The sequence below is a fragment of the Thunnus maccoyii genome, chromosome 2 (assembly GCF_910596095.1).
Source record: "Thunnus maccoyii chromosome 2, fThuMac1.1, whole genome shotgun sequence".
Classification (NCBI taxonomy): domain Eukaryota; kingdom Metazoa; phylum Chordata; class Actinopteri; order Scombriformes; family Scombridae; genus Thunnus; species Thunnus maccoyii.
The window spans coordinates 13,809,226-13,829,760 of record NC_056534.1 but is presented as its reverse complement, the minus strand read 5'-3'; the positions used below and the strand labels follow the sequence as shown (position 1 = coordinate 13,829,760).

General features: G+C 39.5%; 1 protein-coding gene across 3 annotated transcripts in view; it reads left to right on the top strand.

Annotated features, from left to right (window-relative positions):
• The first annotated feature begins 458 nt into the window (after positions 1–458).
• Positions 459–20,535, top strand: part of arhgap10 (Rho GTPase activating protein 10) — a 54,083-nt gene continuing 34,006 nt past the window's right edge. Inside the window, exons 1-5 of one of the 3 annotated variants that reach the window (XM_042430653.1) lie at positions 459–1,061; positions 17,152–17,247; positions 17,502–17,563; positions 18,899–18,964; positions 19,155–19,256. In XM_042430653.1, the coding sequence (XP_042286587.1) occupies positions 908–1,061; positions 17,152–17,247; positions 17,502–17,563; positions 18,899–18,964; positions 19,155–19,256 (480 nt within the window). In that variant the 5' untranslated portion in view covers positions 459–907. Of the gene's footprint in view, positions 1,062–17,151; positions 17,248–17,501; positions 17,564–18,898; positions 18,971–19,154; positions 19,257–20,535 lie in introns of all 3 variants that reach the window. The other 2 variants (XM_042430664.1, XM_042430644.1) reach the window with 2 other exon arrangements.

The window sequence follows — 20,535 nt, the reverse complement described above, 5'->3', positions numbered from 1 at the left end:
TGAAGCCTCCAGTGCACATGCACTGAGAATGGGCTTTTCAGTAAAGCAGAAGACCTCTTTTATCCAGCAGTTAACATTAATTCTGTATTTTCAATGAGGGAGAAGGGGTATATGGAATCTTAAAGTTTTCAATGAGGTAACTGTACTTTTTTTTTTTTTTTTAGAGGAAAAACATATTAGGCACATATTACTATTCCAAGCAGAATATTTTTTATATATCCTACAACACGTCCAGAGGGAATTTTTAAGCAGCATTTCATTGTTTATGTAAGTTTACTAGTTAGGACCTGCTTCACATTGAAATGGTCATTTTTTTTAAACAACAGTTTTATGCACAGTATACGTAACCCAGACGTCTAAAAAACTAAAAACAAAGCTGCTAGATAACCCAATCAATGCTTACTGGCTAGCGAAGCGAAGGCGGAAGTAGACAAGAGGAGATCGTCTTGAAGCTAGATACTCTTTGATAGAAGTTTAGCTACACGCACACAAATGTCAGTGGAGTTTCTCAATCTGTCACTCTGCTAGGTGGGGTACGTTTGATGGAGGAAGGAAAAATTGGATACAGCTACAGGGACTTTCTGACAACTCTAGTGAACCGACTTCCGATGAACACTTCACCCGACAGCGTATTGTTATCACCTTTTAACCGTTATACCTGTTAGCTACTCTTCTCTTTATTTGACAAGTGAGGAACAACACCCATGCGCCTGTGTCAGAAGTTACCATGCTAACCACCGTTAGCTGCTGCTACTTTACGTAGCTATGTTTCCTCCGTTAGACTTGAAGTTGCCAGCGAAAAAAAGCGGTTATTTGATTGTTACGGCTAATATTTTTTAGCTACAAAGTAAGCGACATTTGACGAGTTTTCCGTACTGTAAAACGAAGCTATCAATCAGTGGCAGAAATGGGACTGCACCCGCTTGAATTCAGTGAATGCTATCTGGACAGCCCCAACTTCAGGGAGAAAATCAAGGCACACGAAGCAGAGCTTGACAAAACCAACAGGTTTATCAAAGAACTGTACAAGGATGGGAAGAACCTCATTAATGCAACAAAGCGTGAGTGGATTTTTTTTTTTATATCAGTTTTCTGCACTTGCCTTGGAGTCTTAATGTGTCCAGTCTATCCTAGTTTGTCAATGATTGCTGTTTGCATTTGGTAGAGTTAGAAGTGGGGAAAACAGCTTGCTTGAGACTTAAAAATAGATTAACTAACTGCCAAATAATATGAACTATAAATAAAAAGCTTTGCCTTTTAATGTGTAAGTATTTCATTCTATTATTCTGCTGTTAGAGGAGGAGTTATTCATATTTTAGGAGAAATGTCAGCTTGAAACAAAGGCTCCACTTTCTTTTTTAACCCCCCTGCTCTATTAACTCTCAGTCACACACCTCAGCTGGGTTAAAATGATTAGATTGTTATCTCTCTGACCTCTAGTCTTCTGAGCTGGGCTTGTCTGTTAGGTTCCCACTGCTTACAGCCAGACTTCAACACATAGTCATCAAAAATGAACTGCTGTGTCAAAATGTCAACGCTGTTGGAAAATCACTCGGCGTCTTTATGTGATGTTTTTATACTTGTAATAAAATCAAAATGCGTCATCTGCAGTTGCTGAAAGAGTTATTGCAAAACTTAGTCTAACAAAGAATTTCCCTGATATTCAAGTTTAAGCAGTAAATCATTATTAATACAGTAGTATCAATGCTGTAGAGTTGACAGCTTGTCTCAGCAGCAGTACTACAATTGCACCTTCTCTAAAAACCTTCACACAGACTTACTTCATTGCATGTTTGTTGTTTCATGCTGCTAGTTAGCTGCAGGTTCAGCCATATTTCATCTTTAATAAATATTGTACCTCCTATGGTTTGAAAATTGCAGTAGGCCACATCACATTGCGGTTTCAATAGAATTTCGATTTGTTCGGCGCCAAGCAATGTGCTGCCTATCTCAGTCCATCATCTTTCACTGCAATCGGGTCATGATGACTTGATCATATCTTGTTGTAGTTTTCCACAATTCGGTTGTCCAACTGAACAATTCCAAGAAGATTGTAGTTAAAAGGTTCAAGTGTCTTTATCGTTACATCTCACTACACAAGTATAAGAGAGTATAAATCTTAGGTTTCAGCTCCTTGAAAATGCAGTAAGGGGAAAAAAAGACATATTTAAAATAGTAAAAGCAATAGTAATACATAAAAGAGTATAAAACATATGAGTGTAATGTATGTACTCTATGTGCATACACATATAATATACACATGCAGATATTTATCCATATATTATAGATAGGACACATAGACACTGCACTTTACATTCATATAGATGGGTGACAAATGAAAGGAAAACCAATATTAAGTGTCTGAGTAATGTGTTGGGCCACGACATGCTGCCAGGACAGCTTCAGTTTGCCTTGGCATTCATTCTACAAGTCTCTGAACTCTATTAGAGGGATGAACGCCATTCTTCCAAAAGATATTCCCTCATTTGGTGTTTTGATGATGGTGGTGGAGAGCGCTGTCTAACTCGTCGGTCCAAAATCTCCCGTATGCGTTCAATTGGGTTGAGATCTGGTGACTGTGAAGGTCAAATCATTTTCATACTCATCAAACCATTCAGTGACCCCTTGTGCCCTATGGATGGTGGCATTGTCATCCTTGAAGAGACCACTCATGTTTCATCAAAGGATAAAGATGATCACTCAGAACAACTTTGTATTGATTTGCAGTAACCCTTCCCTCTAATGGGACAAGTGGACCCAATACATGCCCCTCACTATAGGGGTCAATTGGTGTACGCCGCACATGCCTACTTGTTGAGAATATGGTGGTGATGACTCATCTGACCATAAGACCACTGCCTATGGTTTTTGCACCACTGAACTCTCAAATGTGCTTTCATCTTTGTAATGAGGGGTTTATGCACTGCAAACCTACTATAATATCTCTCTATGTAATTGTCCATGGACTGTTCTTGCTGACTCAGTGTGATCACGTCCTGCTTTGAAATTCTCAGTCACCTGAGGTAAAGTTGTTCTTCTGTTTTTCCTTCACACTCATGCACGAGCATCACGGTCATCAAATGTATGTTGTCGACCACAATTTCTGATCTAAACGCTGATAACACTTCACCGTTCCTATGGAAACACCAGCCAGTTGAGCAGTCTTTGTGACTGAAGCTCCTGCCATCCGTGCCCCAAAAATGAACCCTCTTTCAAAGTCACTTAGATCTTTTCCTCCTGTCATCTTGATACAAAATCAGAATCAACCGGGCCTGCTCAGCATGTTTCTCCATTCATTTATTCAGGTTTTTCCTTTTATTTGTCACCGACTGTATATGTGTGCTGCCACCTGATGTCACACGCATCAGGCAAAACTAACAAAACATGTTTTAAAGAGTTGTCTGATGTAATGTGTAGCAGTGGAGAGCAGTTCATTGTGTTGAAGACCTGAAAATTGTTATTGGCATTGTTATATTGATTTTAACTATATCACCCAGCTCTTGGCATGTTCATGCATGCCAGAACATCATGCTAAAGTTTTTCTTTTTTAGTTAGGTTGAGCTTTGAGGACATTGCTTGAGTGAGTGTACTGAGATCACTCAGTGTCAGTTCTCAAAACCGTATTGAAATTGCAGATGTTTCACGATTTGGTGGAAAGTGAGCGTTTGACACATGGTCAGGTCTTGTAGGGATTCCCCTTTATTTAGCAGCAATGTTTCAGTTTGTTGTGGCGTTCCAACGATGTAGTATTTAAGGGTCTAATGTGTGTCAATAAAACTTGCTTCTCAATGTTACACCACCAACAAATCTGTAGTTTTACACCAGGCAGGATGAAATTATGAATTCAAGCTGTTTATGTCACAAAAGAAGCCAGGATTTTTTTAGAGCAGGTGTATTTTTTTTCTACTCTTCACTCAACTCTTCTGCAGATTCAGTCTGTTTTAGCTCACGGCTTAACGCTGCTCTAACTTTTCTGCTTCATACTGTCACCCTGTACATCACTGTCGCACTAAGCTATTATTTGCATACCTGTGGTGTATTGTACCTCCTATCTCGAGCTGGTCTGGCCATTCTCCTCTAACCTCTCTCATCATTGTGATTTTTGCCACCAAGACTGTGGCTGATTTGCTGAGTGTCTCAGGAAGGAAGCAGTTTTAAGTAAATGTCATTCTATGCGTTCAGTTTTGCTTAAGTAAGACTTATTTCCTTTTGTAACCTGTAGTTAAACAGTAATTAAGCATAGTAACCCCGTATTCACGCTTCACGCAAGCTGCCACTAACGATTATTTTCAGTATCAATTAATTTGCAGATTATTTTCTTGGTCTTGGAAAAATGCCTGTCATAATTTCCAAAGGTAACATCTTTAAATGACTTATTTTCTTCGACCAACAGTCCAAAACCCAAAGATATGCAGTGTATTATCATGTATGACAAAGAAAATCATCACATTTTCACATTTGAGAAGCCAAAACTAGCAAATCTTTGCTTAAAAATCATAATTTGATTATCAAAATAGTTGCAGATTAATTTTCTGTCAATCAACCAATCGTTGCAGCTCTAGTTCTATATTGACCTGTGACTTATTGTAGGGGTTACATGTCACTTTCTCCAGCCTCAGTGTTTGCAGGCTACATGTTGCGTTACCAGGAGGAGCAATCTGGTCACTGGTGAACTCTGATATTCACAGTCACTTACAGATGAGTTGATATTGATGCTCTGCTGTGTTGGTGTAAACTGATACACAGGATCCAGTTTCAGGAGGACATGTCATGTCATGTATGTCATGCCTCATATGACTGTGGCTAAACTATGCTTCGCTTTTTTCCCTCAATGTCCCGCAACTGTCCCGAATTCTACTTTCGATTGTCCCAGACTTAACACTCTGGTCCATCATGAAAGATCTGAACACTTAATTTCATTTTAAACACCATGCAGCTTCATAGTTTAACATAACATTCAGTTCAATTTGTTTTGAGTTCATATGTACATCATGAATCTCATTATTATCTCCTTACTGCCCCCCCACGAGGGAGAGGTGTTTTTAACAAGAGCAAATGCACAAAATGACTGTAATGTTTTTTGTTTAAAAAAAAAAAAAAGCTGTTCTCACATCTGTTTTTAAAAGGTTATCAGTGTTTTTGTTCACATCTCCTGGTGTCAGAGTTTCTTTGTGTTATTATTCTTGCAGCCTTCACTGTATGCTGGTAAAATGTCAATCAAAGGTGCATTTATAAACTTCTAAATTATTTATGAATGATGAATTTTTAATCACTCTTTATTTACATGCGAAAATCAGTGAAATAAATTGCACTTCTTTTTCTTTGACGCTCTCCTGTTTCCTATATCTCATGTAATTTATACACATTTAGTACACATAATAATAATAATAATGATATGACACCTCACAGGCCTCATTTTATGTAGATAAACAAGACATCACAACCACATTTCAATAGCTAGCTAGCACTTGATGCTAAGCTGGCTAATTTACCGTCACCGTAATTTAGTGTTGGATGGACGAATGATGTGGCTGCGACTGAGAGCTGTGGGAGGAAGATACCAACACATCTTCGTGGTTTTGGCTGTCACCGCGGCTTTCTTTGGGGGGGCTTACTTGTTTTACTGCTGGTGTTTTTCGGCCACTTCAGTAACCATTTAGATTCTCATATATGGTCAGTTTATCAAAATAATACCTATGTCAAAATTTGCATCAACGTTTTTTCCGCGGGACAATGGGACATCCTTAAGATTGAGCGCTGTTCAAAGTGTGTCCAACATACCAGATTTCAAGTATCTTAACCGTCATTAAGCTTCATGCTCATGAGAAAATGGCGAGGAATCCTCGTCATACAGTTCCAGAAAGTCCGTTGAAGTTTTCCGTCTGGAATTGATGGTCATGTCCCTATGTACTGACATTAATGAAGTGCAGACTATGCTGTCACCCTTCAAGGACACGTTTTTGAAAATGTGGCCTGATCCTTCTACCAAATGATTGTTTTTGACATTGTTGGATCACTGTAATCACTGTAATAGCAGTTGTAGAGCAACTCCAATATTATCCTACATTCACAGCTAAATATTAAAATATTGCTCATGACCTGGCTGTTAGAGAGAATATAAAGACATAAAACAACACACAGCTATTTACAAAGGGTGTTTCCTACTTCATATTATATTTAATTTAAGGCAAGGGTAATCAAACTGGGTTGTGAACTGTTGTAAACTGTTTGTTAACAGTATGAATAATCTGTGCTCATATTGTGCACGTCCATGTATATATATTTTCACTCCCAGTAACCACAGAGATTTTGCAGAATAAAAAAGGGAAGGAAATAAAGTGTGCAGATGTCGAAACGGGATTGAGGTCTGAATTGTTCATGTGATTGGATTTTTTAATATTTGTTATTGTCAGACATTGAATGCCTTGTCTCCATTTTCATAAAGGTTGGTGGACTGTGAAAACTTCTTTAAGCGCAATGAATAAATTATAAAGTATGTTATGAATTAACAGCTTTGTTAATATACACTCTTCAGGGTGGAGTTCAGCCTCAGCCTAGCTCTTGTTAGTTGGACATTACTTTGATAATCTTGTCTCATGAGAATCTGACCCTTCTCTTCATAGAGATCATAGAAAACAGCTCAGCAGTCATTTTTTTTTCTTCGCTGTTTGTGGTTTGTGGCTTTGAAGCAGATAGAGTAGCGAGATGAACTTGTGTGTTCGGACAGTTGTTTGTGATGACTGGAGATGATTTGGGGAGGCTAAGCTTAGTGTAATCCTCTCTGTATAGGATAGCCACTTTTAGCTTCATAATAAGATCTAACACTCAGCAGTGGTGTAAAAATGGTTGATTTAGCATTTTGTAGTAAACATCCCAAATTTGTCTCCTTTAAAAACATGTAGTGAACGCCATATATTCAAGAGTTGTGTGATAAAATGCTTTACAATACATTTGACCTCATAATGATCTGGTATTTGGACCATCTAAAAGTCTTTTAATCAGCCTTTCACTAACTCCCTCCACTCCTACGGCTGGGAGGATGTCCCACTACGGAAAGTCCTTGGTTCAGAGAGGAAACTTTAAAGCGGGGCCCTGGGCCAGAGAGCAATGACATGGAAGTGCCCACCAGAGGAGCAACATGCAGATGTGCTTCTGTTTCAGAGGTTTCCTCCACAGGAACTGTGTCCTGTCTATGCCCCCTCAACTACCCTTCACTGTTGTCTTTAACAAATTTTTTTTGTTAGAAGGTCTGGAAAGTATGAACTCTTTATTTCTGAAGAGCTTGTTATTATAATTCATCTTGTCAGTACCCACCAACCAGCCTCACCAGTGTGACAGTATCTTTTGCATTTTGCAATCATCTGAAAAGTGAAGTCAAGCAGAGTCTCTTTGAGGTCAAACATTGTCATGTCCACAGCTGGACTTCCTCCAGTGAACAGACCAATTGGCTCGTAAAAGAAAATGTTCTCTATCTTTCTTTTTTTTTTCTTTTTTCTTTTTTTTTTTTTTTGCGTCACCACCAGTTTCACTTTGAAAAACCGGCTTTGTGAGGGACTTTTTCTCACTGTCAGACAGCTTTAAGAGTAGCCCGCCATGGTGTGCTTTGGCTCACTGCTGCTCTCTGTAATCACATTACTGTTTCTGTCAAAGAGCCACATCACAATCTTTCATTAAAATCGCATTAGCACAAGACGCAAAGTCATGTGGGAGGTGCGCTTTTTCATCTCTCACTCCAGAAAGAACAAGGCTGGCTGTAAAAGTGATAGTGTATTGCTGGAGGGCATGATGATGCTTTTGGGGCTCCTTTGCTGCACAAATGAATGTGGAGAATTATCGGAAGCATTTTTTTAGTGCCTGATGTGCTTTAACATTTTTGATATTTGCCAATAGAATACACAGATACTCACATATGCGAATAGCCACTTGGCAATTATTGACAAGATGCTGTTTGGTGTAGCCTCATCCTACAGACTTGCTTTGAGAATCAGGAAGTCATGAATGAAGTAATGCATGCTCTGTGGCTGGGGAGCTGGGGAGGGGGAGAGAGATCACTGGGAAGGGATGGGTGGGTAGGCTCTGTTAAGGCCAAAGGTGGGAGCAGAGTGGAGCACGGATTCAGACTGGAAAAGATGGGAGAGTGGAACAGGAAGGGCTGTGGAAAGGCACAGCATGTAAACGCTGGCTGCTCTTTCAGGGCCTGGACCAGGCAAGCTGTGACCTAAGTGGCACATCTGATGAAAATGTAGAAATCATAACAAACAACACTTCATCAGGCGCCAGTGAATACACTGTGGACATCTTCGGCAGTTGAACTTTGACATATACATACCTTTTTTGGTTTGTTTTGAGGAAAACTGTTGAAGCAGTCTGAACACGCTATCATTACTGCTTTAAGATATGCATTTAGTGAAAAACAAGTTTAGATAGTAAAACAGCTTTGTCACAGTAAACATTTTCGTCCGTTAGATCAGCAGAACAAATTATGAAAGCCACCAATATTTGGAAGTTGAACCAAACAATTAGTGAATTAACCTTATAGTTGATGAACAGAAAATTAATTGACACGTTTAATAATTGTTGAGGTAATTTACTCACTCTACTGCTCTTTTCTCTTTCATGCCATTCAATCAAACGGGGTTTGTTTGTTTTTTTTTTTTGTTTTTTTTGCTGTTGGTCAGACAAAAGCATTTTGAAACATCCCATATCTTATAATTGTATATTTTGTAAACAGTTTATAGATTTGGAAAATCTACAATCTACAATAGGTAAATCGATAATAAACAATCTCTAGTGGTAATGTCCTGTCTTGTTGCCATGTTACTGTCTTTTTTGTTTAACAATTGTCTTGTTGATAAAAGGCTGAGCCTGAGTGACTTTTGCTTTGATCTGCGGTGCTCCACAATAACCAGAGCCCTGTGTTTCCAGGATTTCTGCCAGTGTATTGCAAGCCCGGTGGGCCGCTGGGCCTGACTTAACCCCCCACTGGGCCTAGGCATTGGGGAATTGAAAAAAAAGTGTTTTAAGATGTTTTCTAAGCTAAAATGTGTTATACAAGTAGTGTTGCTCCTTTAAGGAATAGCTCAGTGCATAGCGAGTGTGTGGTCGAAAGAGAGAGAGAGAGCGCGTGTGACGGTGAGGCTGCCGCGACACTGAAGGACGACTGCAGCTTAGAACCAGAACCGGAGCAACCCGCCCCCCATCCGGAGAGAGACACACTGAGATCAGGCTGAGCAGACAGAGAGCGGGAGAGTTTCTGCCCGAAAACAAGCACCAAGACGCGGGAGACATGAGAGCAGCTGCTCACTAACAGCTAGCATTATGTGTGTTTACAACAGAGAGCAGGAGGGAGGACATCTCACTCCGCTACTCTGTGCTGCAACTCTGCTGCTGCTGCTGCTGCTGCAGAGGAGCAGAAACTTTCAGTTTTTAATTGTAGCGTCCCTCATCCGACTTAGTAGACTAAGAGTTTTTTTATTTAAACATGGGTGCAGATACTCGAAAATGAAGTAAATGGGTTTTATTTCTATAAAAAAAAGCAAAACAACAGGGGGGCGGTGGGCAAGTAATGTAATTAGTACCCGAATACCGCGTATCACCGGTTTTGCCCCCCCACTCCACTGGGCCTAACAACTTTTCTGGCGGAAACCCTGTATTCAGTGCCCTCCCCATTGTGTTTTCTATGTTTTTCTACCCACCTCTTCTGAATAGGGGCACCAGTGTTTATGTCACATAGTCATGCATTTTTTCACATTTTTTCCTGTTACAGAAAAACCTGGCCTGCAACATCAGATAGCTGTAAGGTGGGGTCTGTATTACTCATACTCTAAAGCCAGTAGACTGCAGTCTCTGGTTTTCTGCAGAGAAACTAGCCAAGTTTGACAGTTCCCAGGTTTGCTCTGAAATGCCTTCCTTTAAAAGGCAAAAAGCAGGCGAAGCCTTTGCCTTGGACTCTTGTGTGCCCTTGTGTGTGTGGTATTTCTATCTTGTGATAGTTCTTTCCTTTAAGACATGAGCTATCTTTTCAATCTGTTACGCAGACCTCTCATCTGACACTTTTGTTTATTGCTCCAGTGATTGTATCCAGTTGATCTATGCTGTTGTAACTTCAATTGACACTGTGCAGGGACACAAATGCAGGCGCTATTTTTTCCTTCTTCGAATGTTGCCTGGCGTCGATTAATGCTGGGGCTTCATGTAAGGGGGTAACATTCATTCTTCATGTTTTATGTAATGAAGTCCACACAGCTTGGCCTCATATCCTCTCATATTAACTGTCCACCCTGCAGTGAGTTAAACATGCATGCAGCCTGTGTAATCAGATTGTGAATGGGTGTGATTCTGTACACAATTTGTGCACCACACTCACATATGGCTCTAATAAAGAGACTGCAAATCTGTCCATTGACATCACTGTTCTTGGAGAACACTCTAATTGTCCACAATGACCTGAGCCTTGATCCTGTCTTTGCCCAGGATAAATGATTTCCCTAATATTTTAATAAAATGGAATAGTAAAATGCCAAATTATAAGACCAAATTTATTTTTAGATGTAACTGTCCATTATCACATTGCTTTTGCACATTTCATCCAAAACAAAGCATGAGTTGATAAGTAACAGTTCTAGGTATAAGTACAATCCAGCAACCCTATTAAAATAGCTGCAAATGATTTACATTGATTAGTTCTGCAACGGAGTAGTAAAGATTGTGGAATCCTCATCACAGCTTTATAAATGCCTGAATGGCAGTGATTTATATCCTATATATATATACTTGTATCTTTTACAATACAGTGACATTGGATACTGGCCTGGCCTTACGTCAGTCATAATATAGTGTGTTGAGGCTTTACTAAGGTGTGTCAAGGTTCAGTGTAATGTTGTCAAAACATGTTTTTACTATCTGGGGGAGCAGCTGAAGTTTCCACTCTATATTCATGTGTGTTTTTGGATCATTTGAGTCCTACAGTTGACCAACGATGGCTCCTTAATGCCATGCACACACTATGTGACTTTCAAAGTCAGATCGCTATACTGTTCACACTACAGAACTTTCTGTCTTATAATCAGGCATCTTGAAGTCATTGTGGTTTACATAGTACATGACTGATTGGCGACGGGGGTCACACATTGCAAGACACATGTGAGAAGTGACACGGGAAATGATACCATGCGTGAGACGGGGTCTGCGAGAAACCAGCAACCCAAGTTGTTTGTGTGCTGATTTGCAGTGAAAAAACAAGAAAGAAAAAGAAAATAATATGGGTGAGAGAATGGATTTGGATATGCCAGGTTTCCTCTCACCCTGTGTCTTGTCCTCTCATTGGCAGTAGCTCATCACCACCCTCATTGTCAGTCACAATACTTTTCACACTACAGGATTTGGACTCCCCGACAGGTCTAGATATTTAGTCTGCGTGATATCGTTCAGCTGTCTACAATGCATGCTAGATCGCGTCTTTGAACAGTTCACATTTGTCAACGCTGAGCGAATGCCGATTTGCCTCTGATTTGGGGCTTTTATCGGCGATCTCAAAAAACTGTTGGTGAGTGGAAAATCAGGGATATAATCGCGTAGTGTAAACTCTGATTATCCATCAGACTAATAGAAGCTGAGAACTTTACGTTATGATGTGTTTTTGATGGTAAATTAAATGTTACAATTAACAAAGAACTTAAAAGTATATTATGCAGGATTTGTTGGTTGCTGTTTGTAAACACATATCAGTTAAAGTTGGCCCCTCCTCCCCGGCTCAATGAGCCAGTGAGAGAGAGAGAGAGAGCAGTGGTGGTCGAGCTAGCTAGAGAGTGAATGAAGAGAGGGAGCGGCACTGGTGAGAACAAAGCTGTGAATCAGATGAATAAGATGTTATTTTCTGATTGTTTCACAGCGGTTATGTTCCAAAGCACAAATAAACACACCCACACCTCCGTACACCTCAGTACAACCCTGGGGGAAGGGAATCCAATTGGTGGATTTTGTGGGAATGCAACCAAAGCTCAACTTTGTGTGTGTGTGTGTGTGTGTGTGGAGCCCCACCCCTTGTTCAAACAGACACAAGGACCTGCTCTCTTTATACATCCATGACACAGAGCAGAAGAGAGAGACGGACACAGCGATGTAACCTGGTCGCTACGCTATGAGTCCCATCCTCACACCTGCATGCTGTTATTGGCTGGGGGCTACACACCCACTGCCCAAAGGCTGACGTCCAGAAACGTTCAAACACAGCAAAATAATAAGAAAATACAGGCAGAGGACAGTGTCTCTGTACATACCTTGCCACACACTTCTATTGGGTCATTAGTGATGACTAAGAGTGATCATTTTTGTATGAGTCTATACATTGTTTTTTAGGAAAATCCTGCATATTATGCCTTTTTAATATACTACCACCACAACTACTACTAACACCAATGCACACACATACTGTATGTGAAGCTCCATTCTTGTCTGACATGCAGGTGGAAAAATGTAAAAGTAAGTAAAGAAAACTGCTAACAAAGCCACCCAAAAGCGGAGCCAGTATAGGATAGACATGAGTAGTAGAGACAAAGATAAATAAAACAATATTCAACCTATAAACTAGCTGTTATATTAAAGAGTTTTAAGCAGGAAGTTAAAAGACGACAGACAACTTCCCTGCGTTCCTCTGGCAGTCTGAAAAGCATTGGAGCTCAGAAACCTTGTCACTCTTTCTTTCAAGCCTAGATATAAGGATCGCTTGAAAGGCAGACTACTGAGTTACAGCAGTTATAGCAAATGTTATATTTTTAAAATGATATCATTAAAAGGGGCATATTAATACCATAGTTGAGATGCTCTCAGGGTACCGGCAATATTGGCAATCCCAGCGGAGAAAAAAAATGTTTCAGAGGTATGAATGGAGAGAAATATAATTGAGAGAAGAATAATGATTGAAGTAGTCAAAAGAGGCCTCAGCTGTTAGCTGTGTTAGCAAGGATGATTAGCAAGAGGTTTTGTTGTAGTTTGCCTGGCTAGATTATTTTACTAATGTAGTAAGCTATAAAATAAGGTTCATAAAGGATTTGATATGGTTAAAGGTATCATAGTTTGAGTATTCTATTAAAAAAACAAGAGGAAAACAATAGAAAGACGACATGAAAAAGTAATTAGACATCGCATCACTTCTGGTGAATACCAGCCAAATTCTCAACTCCTAATGGCTGTACCTTAGTGCATAATGTTTGACAAGGGAAAATAAAAACAGTGGTGAAATATAGTAATAGTGGTTAAGTTGGTAGAGATCTTATGTCAGGTGTTCACAGGTAAAACACACCAGTTAAATCTAATAGAGGGACAAGGTGCCAGGTCCAATGACAGCTATTTTACGCTCCCTCTGTCTTACTGCTTACGGCTTATTTGACTTTTTGAAGCCCAGTAAAATTATAGAGGTTACTCTTGAGCATGTCAATATAGGCTCGTTTGTCTGCAGTCATTCCATGCACTGCAAAATTAAGGACTATTTGCTAAACCGGAGTGACCAGATTCACCTTTTATGGACTTGCACACCCTGGTCTGGATCCTAGCTCTCTGCATGGTTTAGATTCCTCCTAGATTTACAGTCAGTTTGAAGTAATTCGCTATGTTCAGTTTACAAATGTTTGCTCTCAAAATAATGACCTGACAGGCTTATATTTGCCATACCTTTATTTTGACAATAATGCCCGCAACCCTTACTTAAATGTCCCACATAACACTTCATCAGGTTGTGTTTACATTAGTTGGAAGTAATCTGACAGATTTTTTTTTGCCAAAAAGCATTTCATTTTACTAGTAGTGTATAATATGCACTATAAATTTATTTGGTGTTGTTGACGCAAGTTTATATTATAAGTTTCTATTCTAAACTAGTGTCAAATATATTAATGCAGTAACTCATGTCTGTAATACTAAGGCATCCCAAAACCCCCCTCCCATGTCTTTGACACCCAACTACTATTGTTTGTCTCTTAGAGGTATGCTATGCAGGCTTTGTCAGTTGGTGTTTGTAAACACACAGCACTCAAAGTTGGCCCCTCCTCCACGACTCAACACCAGAGCAAAAGTGAGGGAGCTGCGTTTTTTTTTAAGTAAAATCCTGCATAGTATACCTTTAACTTAACTTTTCCAGTGGCCTGTTTCTTTGTTTGCCACGTCTATGGGGTGTCTGAGGAAAGGACAAATGTTGACTATCTCTAGTTTTGATTAATACTCTGAAGTTAGGTCTGTGCAGCATCTTGCAAAAGTTCACAAGCCAAGAAATGAGCTATTATAAGCCATCAACAAGTCATTAATCCTTTTGTTTTGCTCACTGTCATTAGCACATATTTGCTGCATTCATGTGGATAGACAAAAGCTGCACCCAAGCTGCACCTGATTTTTAATTTTCTTGTATTTGTTATGCATTTCTTTTGCTGTTTAAACAATTACCTCACTCACAAGAAAAGAAAGAACATTTCCTCCAAGTGCTATATAAAGACCTGCTCACAGAACAAACAGTTGTAAATACTGTGATATACAAGCTGTCCCATTGTCTGGTGTGAATCCCTTAGCTTCCTGTAGTTCGATGACTTAAATAAATTGGCCAAAGGAATTGAGTACAGGTGTTTAGTTGGCCCATTTTTTGTTGTGTGCTTGGGGATAGTATAGATCTGAGACTGAGCTGAAGAACAGCTAGAGGTGCATTTGAGATAACTGTTTGAAATAAATTATTGAGGCAGAAGCTATGCCCTTTGTGCCAGGCTCAGGCAGACATTGTCCAACACCTCTCACATGTTTGGGCTTTGGGTCCTACCGTAGATTTAATCCATAGCATGTGTACACACACTGCTCGGGGAACCTGGAGTATGTAAGCAGCAGGATAGCCATGGGTAAACATTAACAAGAAATAGAAAAACAGCTCAAGCAAATTAATCAAAAAAGTGAGTGCTGGATTGTTGCTCTGATATTTTATTATCATTTATGGAAATGCACCGCATTTGCAAATGTATAAGTAATTGTTATATTGTGAGCATTTTGTTTTCTCCTGCATAGAGAATGTAGGCAGCTGCCTTGCTCAAATCTTGTATCGCCTTTACCAAAACCTGACTATACAAGCAATAACAGAATCTATTTTGCGGGTCATGAATTGCCCAATAGACTAAGACACATACCATGTTACCACAATGTCTAGTTTGTAGCTTGAATCCTACTGGGCTCCTTTGTTGCATGTCATCCCCCTTCCATTCTCTACCCTCTGTCTCTACTGTGCACTATGAAAAACAAATGCAAAATGTCCTCCCAATTAAATCTTTAAATGAAAAAAAAAAGTCATGCATTTGCAATTAAAGTTGTCAATAGACTTTAATTGCAATTCCATAATCATGCAAAGTTAGCACAAGGTAAAAACACAGCGAAGGATGCTACTAAGCATTGGCTATTAAAAGCACAAGACATTCTTTGATGTGTCGTAGCAGGAAAAGTCCACTTGGAACCAACAACATTAAAGATGGCTCTGTTTTTATCTAAATGTCCCAGTGAGCCAGCATGAACAATAGCAGGGCCCCCTGAATTGGTCTGATCTGATAGTAGCTAATGTTAACATGTCAGCACACCTACAATTAGCAGGTCAACATGCTGGCTAGTTAACTGTTGGATTTTAATACGCTGATGTTTATTGTAACATTTAGAAAATTAGCATGCTAACATAAGAATGTAAACATGCTCACAGCTAGCATGCTCTTCTCTGTGGCTTGCAACAGGGGTCCAATGGATGATTGAGTTTGTAGGGCCTATAGCTGGTTCTTATTCAACTTTTTCCAAAATCATAAAACACAGTGCACATGCACAACAAACACCCTATGATTGGATGACCTCTGAACTATTTGAACAACAAGAATACTGTGTGTAATTTACCAATAAGAAAAAGTACAGTATAATTTACATTTTCAGTCATTTACGGTATATTTTTCCCATTGCGACATACATTTGGGGGTTTTTGACCCAGTCTGGGCTCCGGTTAATTCCGATCTTCATTACTCTGTAATTTTAGCCTTCTTCCGACTTAACAACAATTTTAGAAACTGCTTGCTCAAATTTTAGGAAGTATTTGCTGAAACCACTCAGAAAGAAAAAAAAATCATTATTAGCCACAGCTCTACATTCAAGCCAGCTTTCTACAGTAATGCCTTTGTAGCAGTTACAGATGCTCAATAGAGTCTGAGAGTTGTTTGCAGTGGTTTAGCCCAGTTGATTGTTCCCAATAGAGTCCCAGCCATCTGTCAAATCTAATGACAGTGCTCCTCTGTATACTACTCATAGCTCCAGTCTTAAAATACCCTTGCCACATTCTGTCATGCTTCCCTAGGGGACTGCCATAGGTCAAAAATCCCACCTCAGGGAATCTCTTTACTGTTTGGAAATAGATTTAGTTTACTTTATTTACTGATTTGCAGGGTGAAGAGGAATGTGGACTTAAACAACATTTATCCACCTCTCAAAATCAGAAATAGTGTTAATGCAGAGATCCATGGGGTTATATGTGGCTGTGTGTATTCTCTCAGAGCATAGTCATAGGCATTTGCCATACTGTTGCATTTTTTAAAATATAGTAATCAATGCTATAGATTTGTATTTATAAACTATTAATACAACTTTGAGGCAGTAGTTAATTTGTGGAAATAACCAAATGAGAGACGAAGATTTTTGAACAGTTTTGTTAACTGAAAATAGTTAAAAGGACTCAAATTAGTGTAAATTAAGCTGACAAAGATAAATAGGAATGTCAATTAGTAGTATCATACAATTTCTTTTCTCATTGTTTGTGTAAGTTATCACTAAATAAAGATAACTTGTCATCCCTGCCCTCCTGCACTCTTAAGGGTTGATATGCAACAGGATGTAGCAGACTGTAGACAGACAGGATGTTTGCAAAGAGGTTAACCGTGTGTGATGCATCAGACCTACTCTTAAAATGGCTTATACTGTCACGTTTTTACAAATGGTTCTTTAGGACAATATTTGTACAATGAATATAACGTAGTCTGTGTGGTCAAAATGATCTTCAACAATAAGACTTGTTTATAACACACAGTATAATCATATCAAGAATTCTGCCTCCTTTTAAAAGTGCTACTTTTAATGTATTTTATAATTGAAATGTTCTTTCAGAGCTTGCGCTTGCACAGCGAAAGTTTGCCCAGTGCCTGGGAGAGTTTCAGTTTGAGTACATCGGAGATGCAAAGACGGATGATGAGAAATGTATTGGTAAGTATGGGTTTGCGCCCTCACATGATTGCAACTAACCACAAGTTGTGTTGCCACTGAAGCAGACACAAACTGTAAATGTTTGTTTACAGTTCTTTCTCTAGCAGCAAATTAAGAACAGTTCTTGGTGCGCACCTGTGGTGGGAACAACTGATAATCATAATATCTTGTGGGCTGCATGTGTAAGTATGTGAGAGAGTGAGACAGGACGATTGCATTCATTACTGTGTTTTGATTTTTTTTTTTTACTCCAGATGAGTCTTTGCAAGAGTTCTCCTCATTCCTCAAGAACCTAGAAGACCAAAGAGAGCTGATGGTGAGCACAACCAGTCAGAACCTGCTTAAAAGCCAGGGGAAATACCTGTGTGTGTGTGTGTGTGTGTGTGTGTGTGTGTGTCTGTGTGTGTGTGGTGTCATGCACTTGAAGTGTTTAACTGTGTGTGTGCTTTCACCGTGTGTGTTTCCAACCAGCCTACACCTATTACTGCCCATATTTGGTACTTGCATCTATTAATGTTTAACTCTGTCATCCACCAGAGATCCCAACAGGCACATGTAATGTCATTTTCTCCAACATACACAACGGCTACATAATCCAGTATGCAGAGAAAAACAGTTCCCTAGTGGGTGGATAATGTATTGATAATGAACAGTTCCTCCCTTGTGCATGTCTAAGGGTCACTGCTTCAGCACCTGCCTGGGAGTGGCTGCAGAGAAGACAGGAGTGCGGATCACTCTATTACCCTGAAGCTTTAAATACCTAGACAGATCACATTAACTACTGCTGGCAACAAGGTCCACAATAATACAGCCCATTGCAACATACCACAATAAAAACTAGCTACTTCAAAAAACCTAGTTGCTCATTTACAAACCACAAAAATCACACATCTAATATGAAGGAAGTTACTTCATTCTTACAAGATTCCTGACTCTACTTATGACAGTGACATATGACTTGCAACCCTGAAGTGTTAAAGTGTTACACTATGTACTACATGTCCTGTGGCTTATTTGCGATATACATGTTCTGTATGTATCTTTGTGTCATTTGAAGATTTCTTTTAATTTAAGCAGTTAAAACTCTTCTTTGGACAGGGATGCACACTTTACAGTATTTCCAACTCTCTATAAACAGCCATTTTCTTGTAATGTCTGTCTCTAGTGTCTGAGGTTAGGGAGTGGGCCCATCATCAGAGGCTGACTTTGGATGACTGCTTTAGCGCTAGGCTCAGACCATAGTAGTAAACATGATGCTCAGCTCAGCACAGCTCAGCACAGTGGGATGACATCACAGTGCAAAGTAAGGAAAAGTAGGATGGGCATGCAGGCACAGACATGTCCTGCAGCCAGCATAACAGACACGCCGGAGGAAAGAAGAAAAATACACTCACCTTATTAATACATTTTTGGAGGACAAAAATACTTTAGTAGAATAGTTATGCAATATCTGCCGTGTAATTTACTACATCAAGGCCGGTAGGGCATCAATCAAAAAGCAGCTGCCCTAGAGGCCAAGAAACTGTATACAGCTGCCACTCTTCACTAGAATCAACAAACAATATAAAATGTTGTAGTGTCATATGAAATATTAATTGTCATTGAGTTAAGCAATAACGAAGGCAAGACTTCCGTCTCTATTTCTGTCTAGATGAGAAACATCACAGAAACCTTAATGAAACCCCTGGAGAAGTTCAGGAAAGACCACCTCGGCACAGTAAGGGTACTGTATGATGGTTAATTGCCTCTTCCCAATATTTTTTGTAGCTCCTACCCTAATAATGATTGTTTAAAATGACCACATTCAACATTTGGTTGCTAATAGCTTTGATTTCCTCATCACCAAGAATAATCTAGTATTTTGTTCTCCCTATATGCTTCTACATCCTCCGCTGCATCTTCTCAAGGCGGAAAGAAAAAAGTACGAGAAAGAAACTGAGAAGTACTACAGCTCTCTGGAAAAACTTCTGAATATGTCAGCAAAGAAAAAAGAGCCACAGCTACAAGAGGTACTTGTCTTTTACTAATCTCTCTGAAAGATCATTTTCACAACTAAACGGACGGAAAACGGTACTTAGTTTGGGAATCCCTGTTTTTGGTTTTTGTCTTTGGTGCTGTGGGGAAGAGCCTTGCTGCAAACTCTGTTGGTCTACGTGAGTTTCCACTGACGTGCCTTGCAGCAACACTTTTCCTGGCTTGTTTGGAAAGGAAATGTGTGCTTGCTTGTACTGTACCACCAAGGTCAACCCTGGTTGCTATAGTTTGTGGAACAATCCATGCTGCAGTACCATGAGATGAAAATCTAAAATCTTTCTCACTGAACAATGTGTCTGTGTCCTTGTCTTTGCTATTCCATGTAGCCATGTAAGGCTTACCCATATGTTGTATATACCAACCAGAGAGGACACTTGAATCTGTTGACATTATGACTGCAGGCTGCTCAGTGTGTTCTTTGTGACTCTTGTGACATGAGGGTCTAAGGTACCAACACAGATTGCTATCAGACTTGAATAAATAGACCCAGTGATTCGTTCAAAGCCACAAGAGTCATGAACTTCATCAACACTGCATCAGTTGTTACAAGTCAACCCACTAAACAGTAGCATACACAATGAAAAACACTGTGTGAACACTGATCTCATTTATTTCAAAGTGAATAAGATATTATGTATATTAATCAACAGTTGACATAAAGGAGTTTGAGACAACCTTGCTGTAGTCAAAAAACACTTATTACGCTTAAGGCTGTTCTGCAGAATTAAATATAAGCTACATTTTGCTTTAACATCTAGGCCTCTGAGACTCTATGTTACATTGCGGATCTGTTATATATACGTTGCTACTTTGTAATTCTTAGAGTGATATTGTAATTCAAGGGTGGCACAGTGGTTGTCACTTTATGGAAAGAAGGCATTTAATCCACCAGCTGGCTGGGGCTTTTTTATCTTGAATTTTCCCCCGAGTAGCTCTGGTTCCCTCCCACAGTCTAGGTTACATTAACTGGGGACTCTATATTGCCCATAGCTATGAGTTTGAGCGTTTTGTCTGTTTATACATGCCAGCCCTTTGGTATCCAGCCTCTAGCTCAAAATGAGCTGGGATGGGCTGCAGCCTTCCTGTGACCTTGCAAAGGACAAGTGGGTACAGGTAATAGATAGACAGACTTTTTTTTAAATTCTACCACTGCTACTTCTGTCTACCCCGTTTCAGTATTTTTGGTGTGTGGAGTTTTTCCTCATCCAAATCTAGGATCTAACCATAGAGGGTCTCATATGTTGTACAGATTGT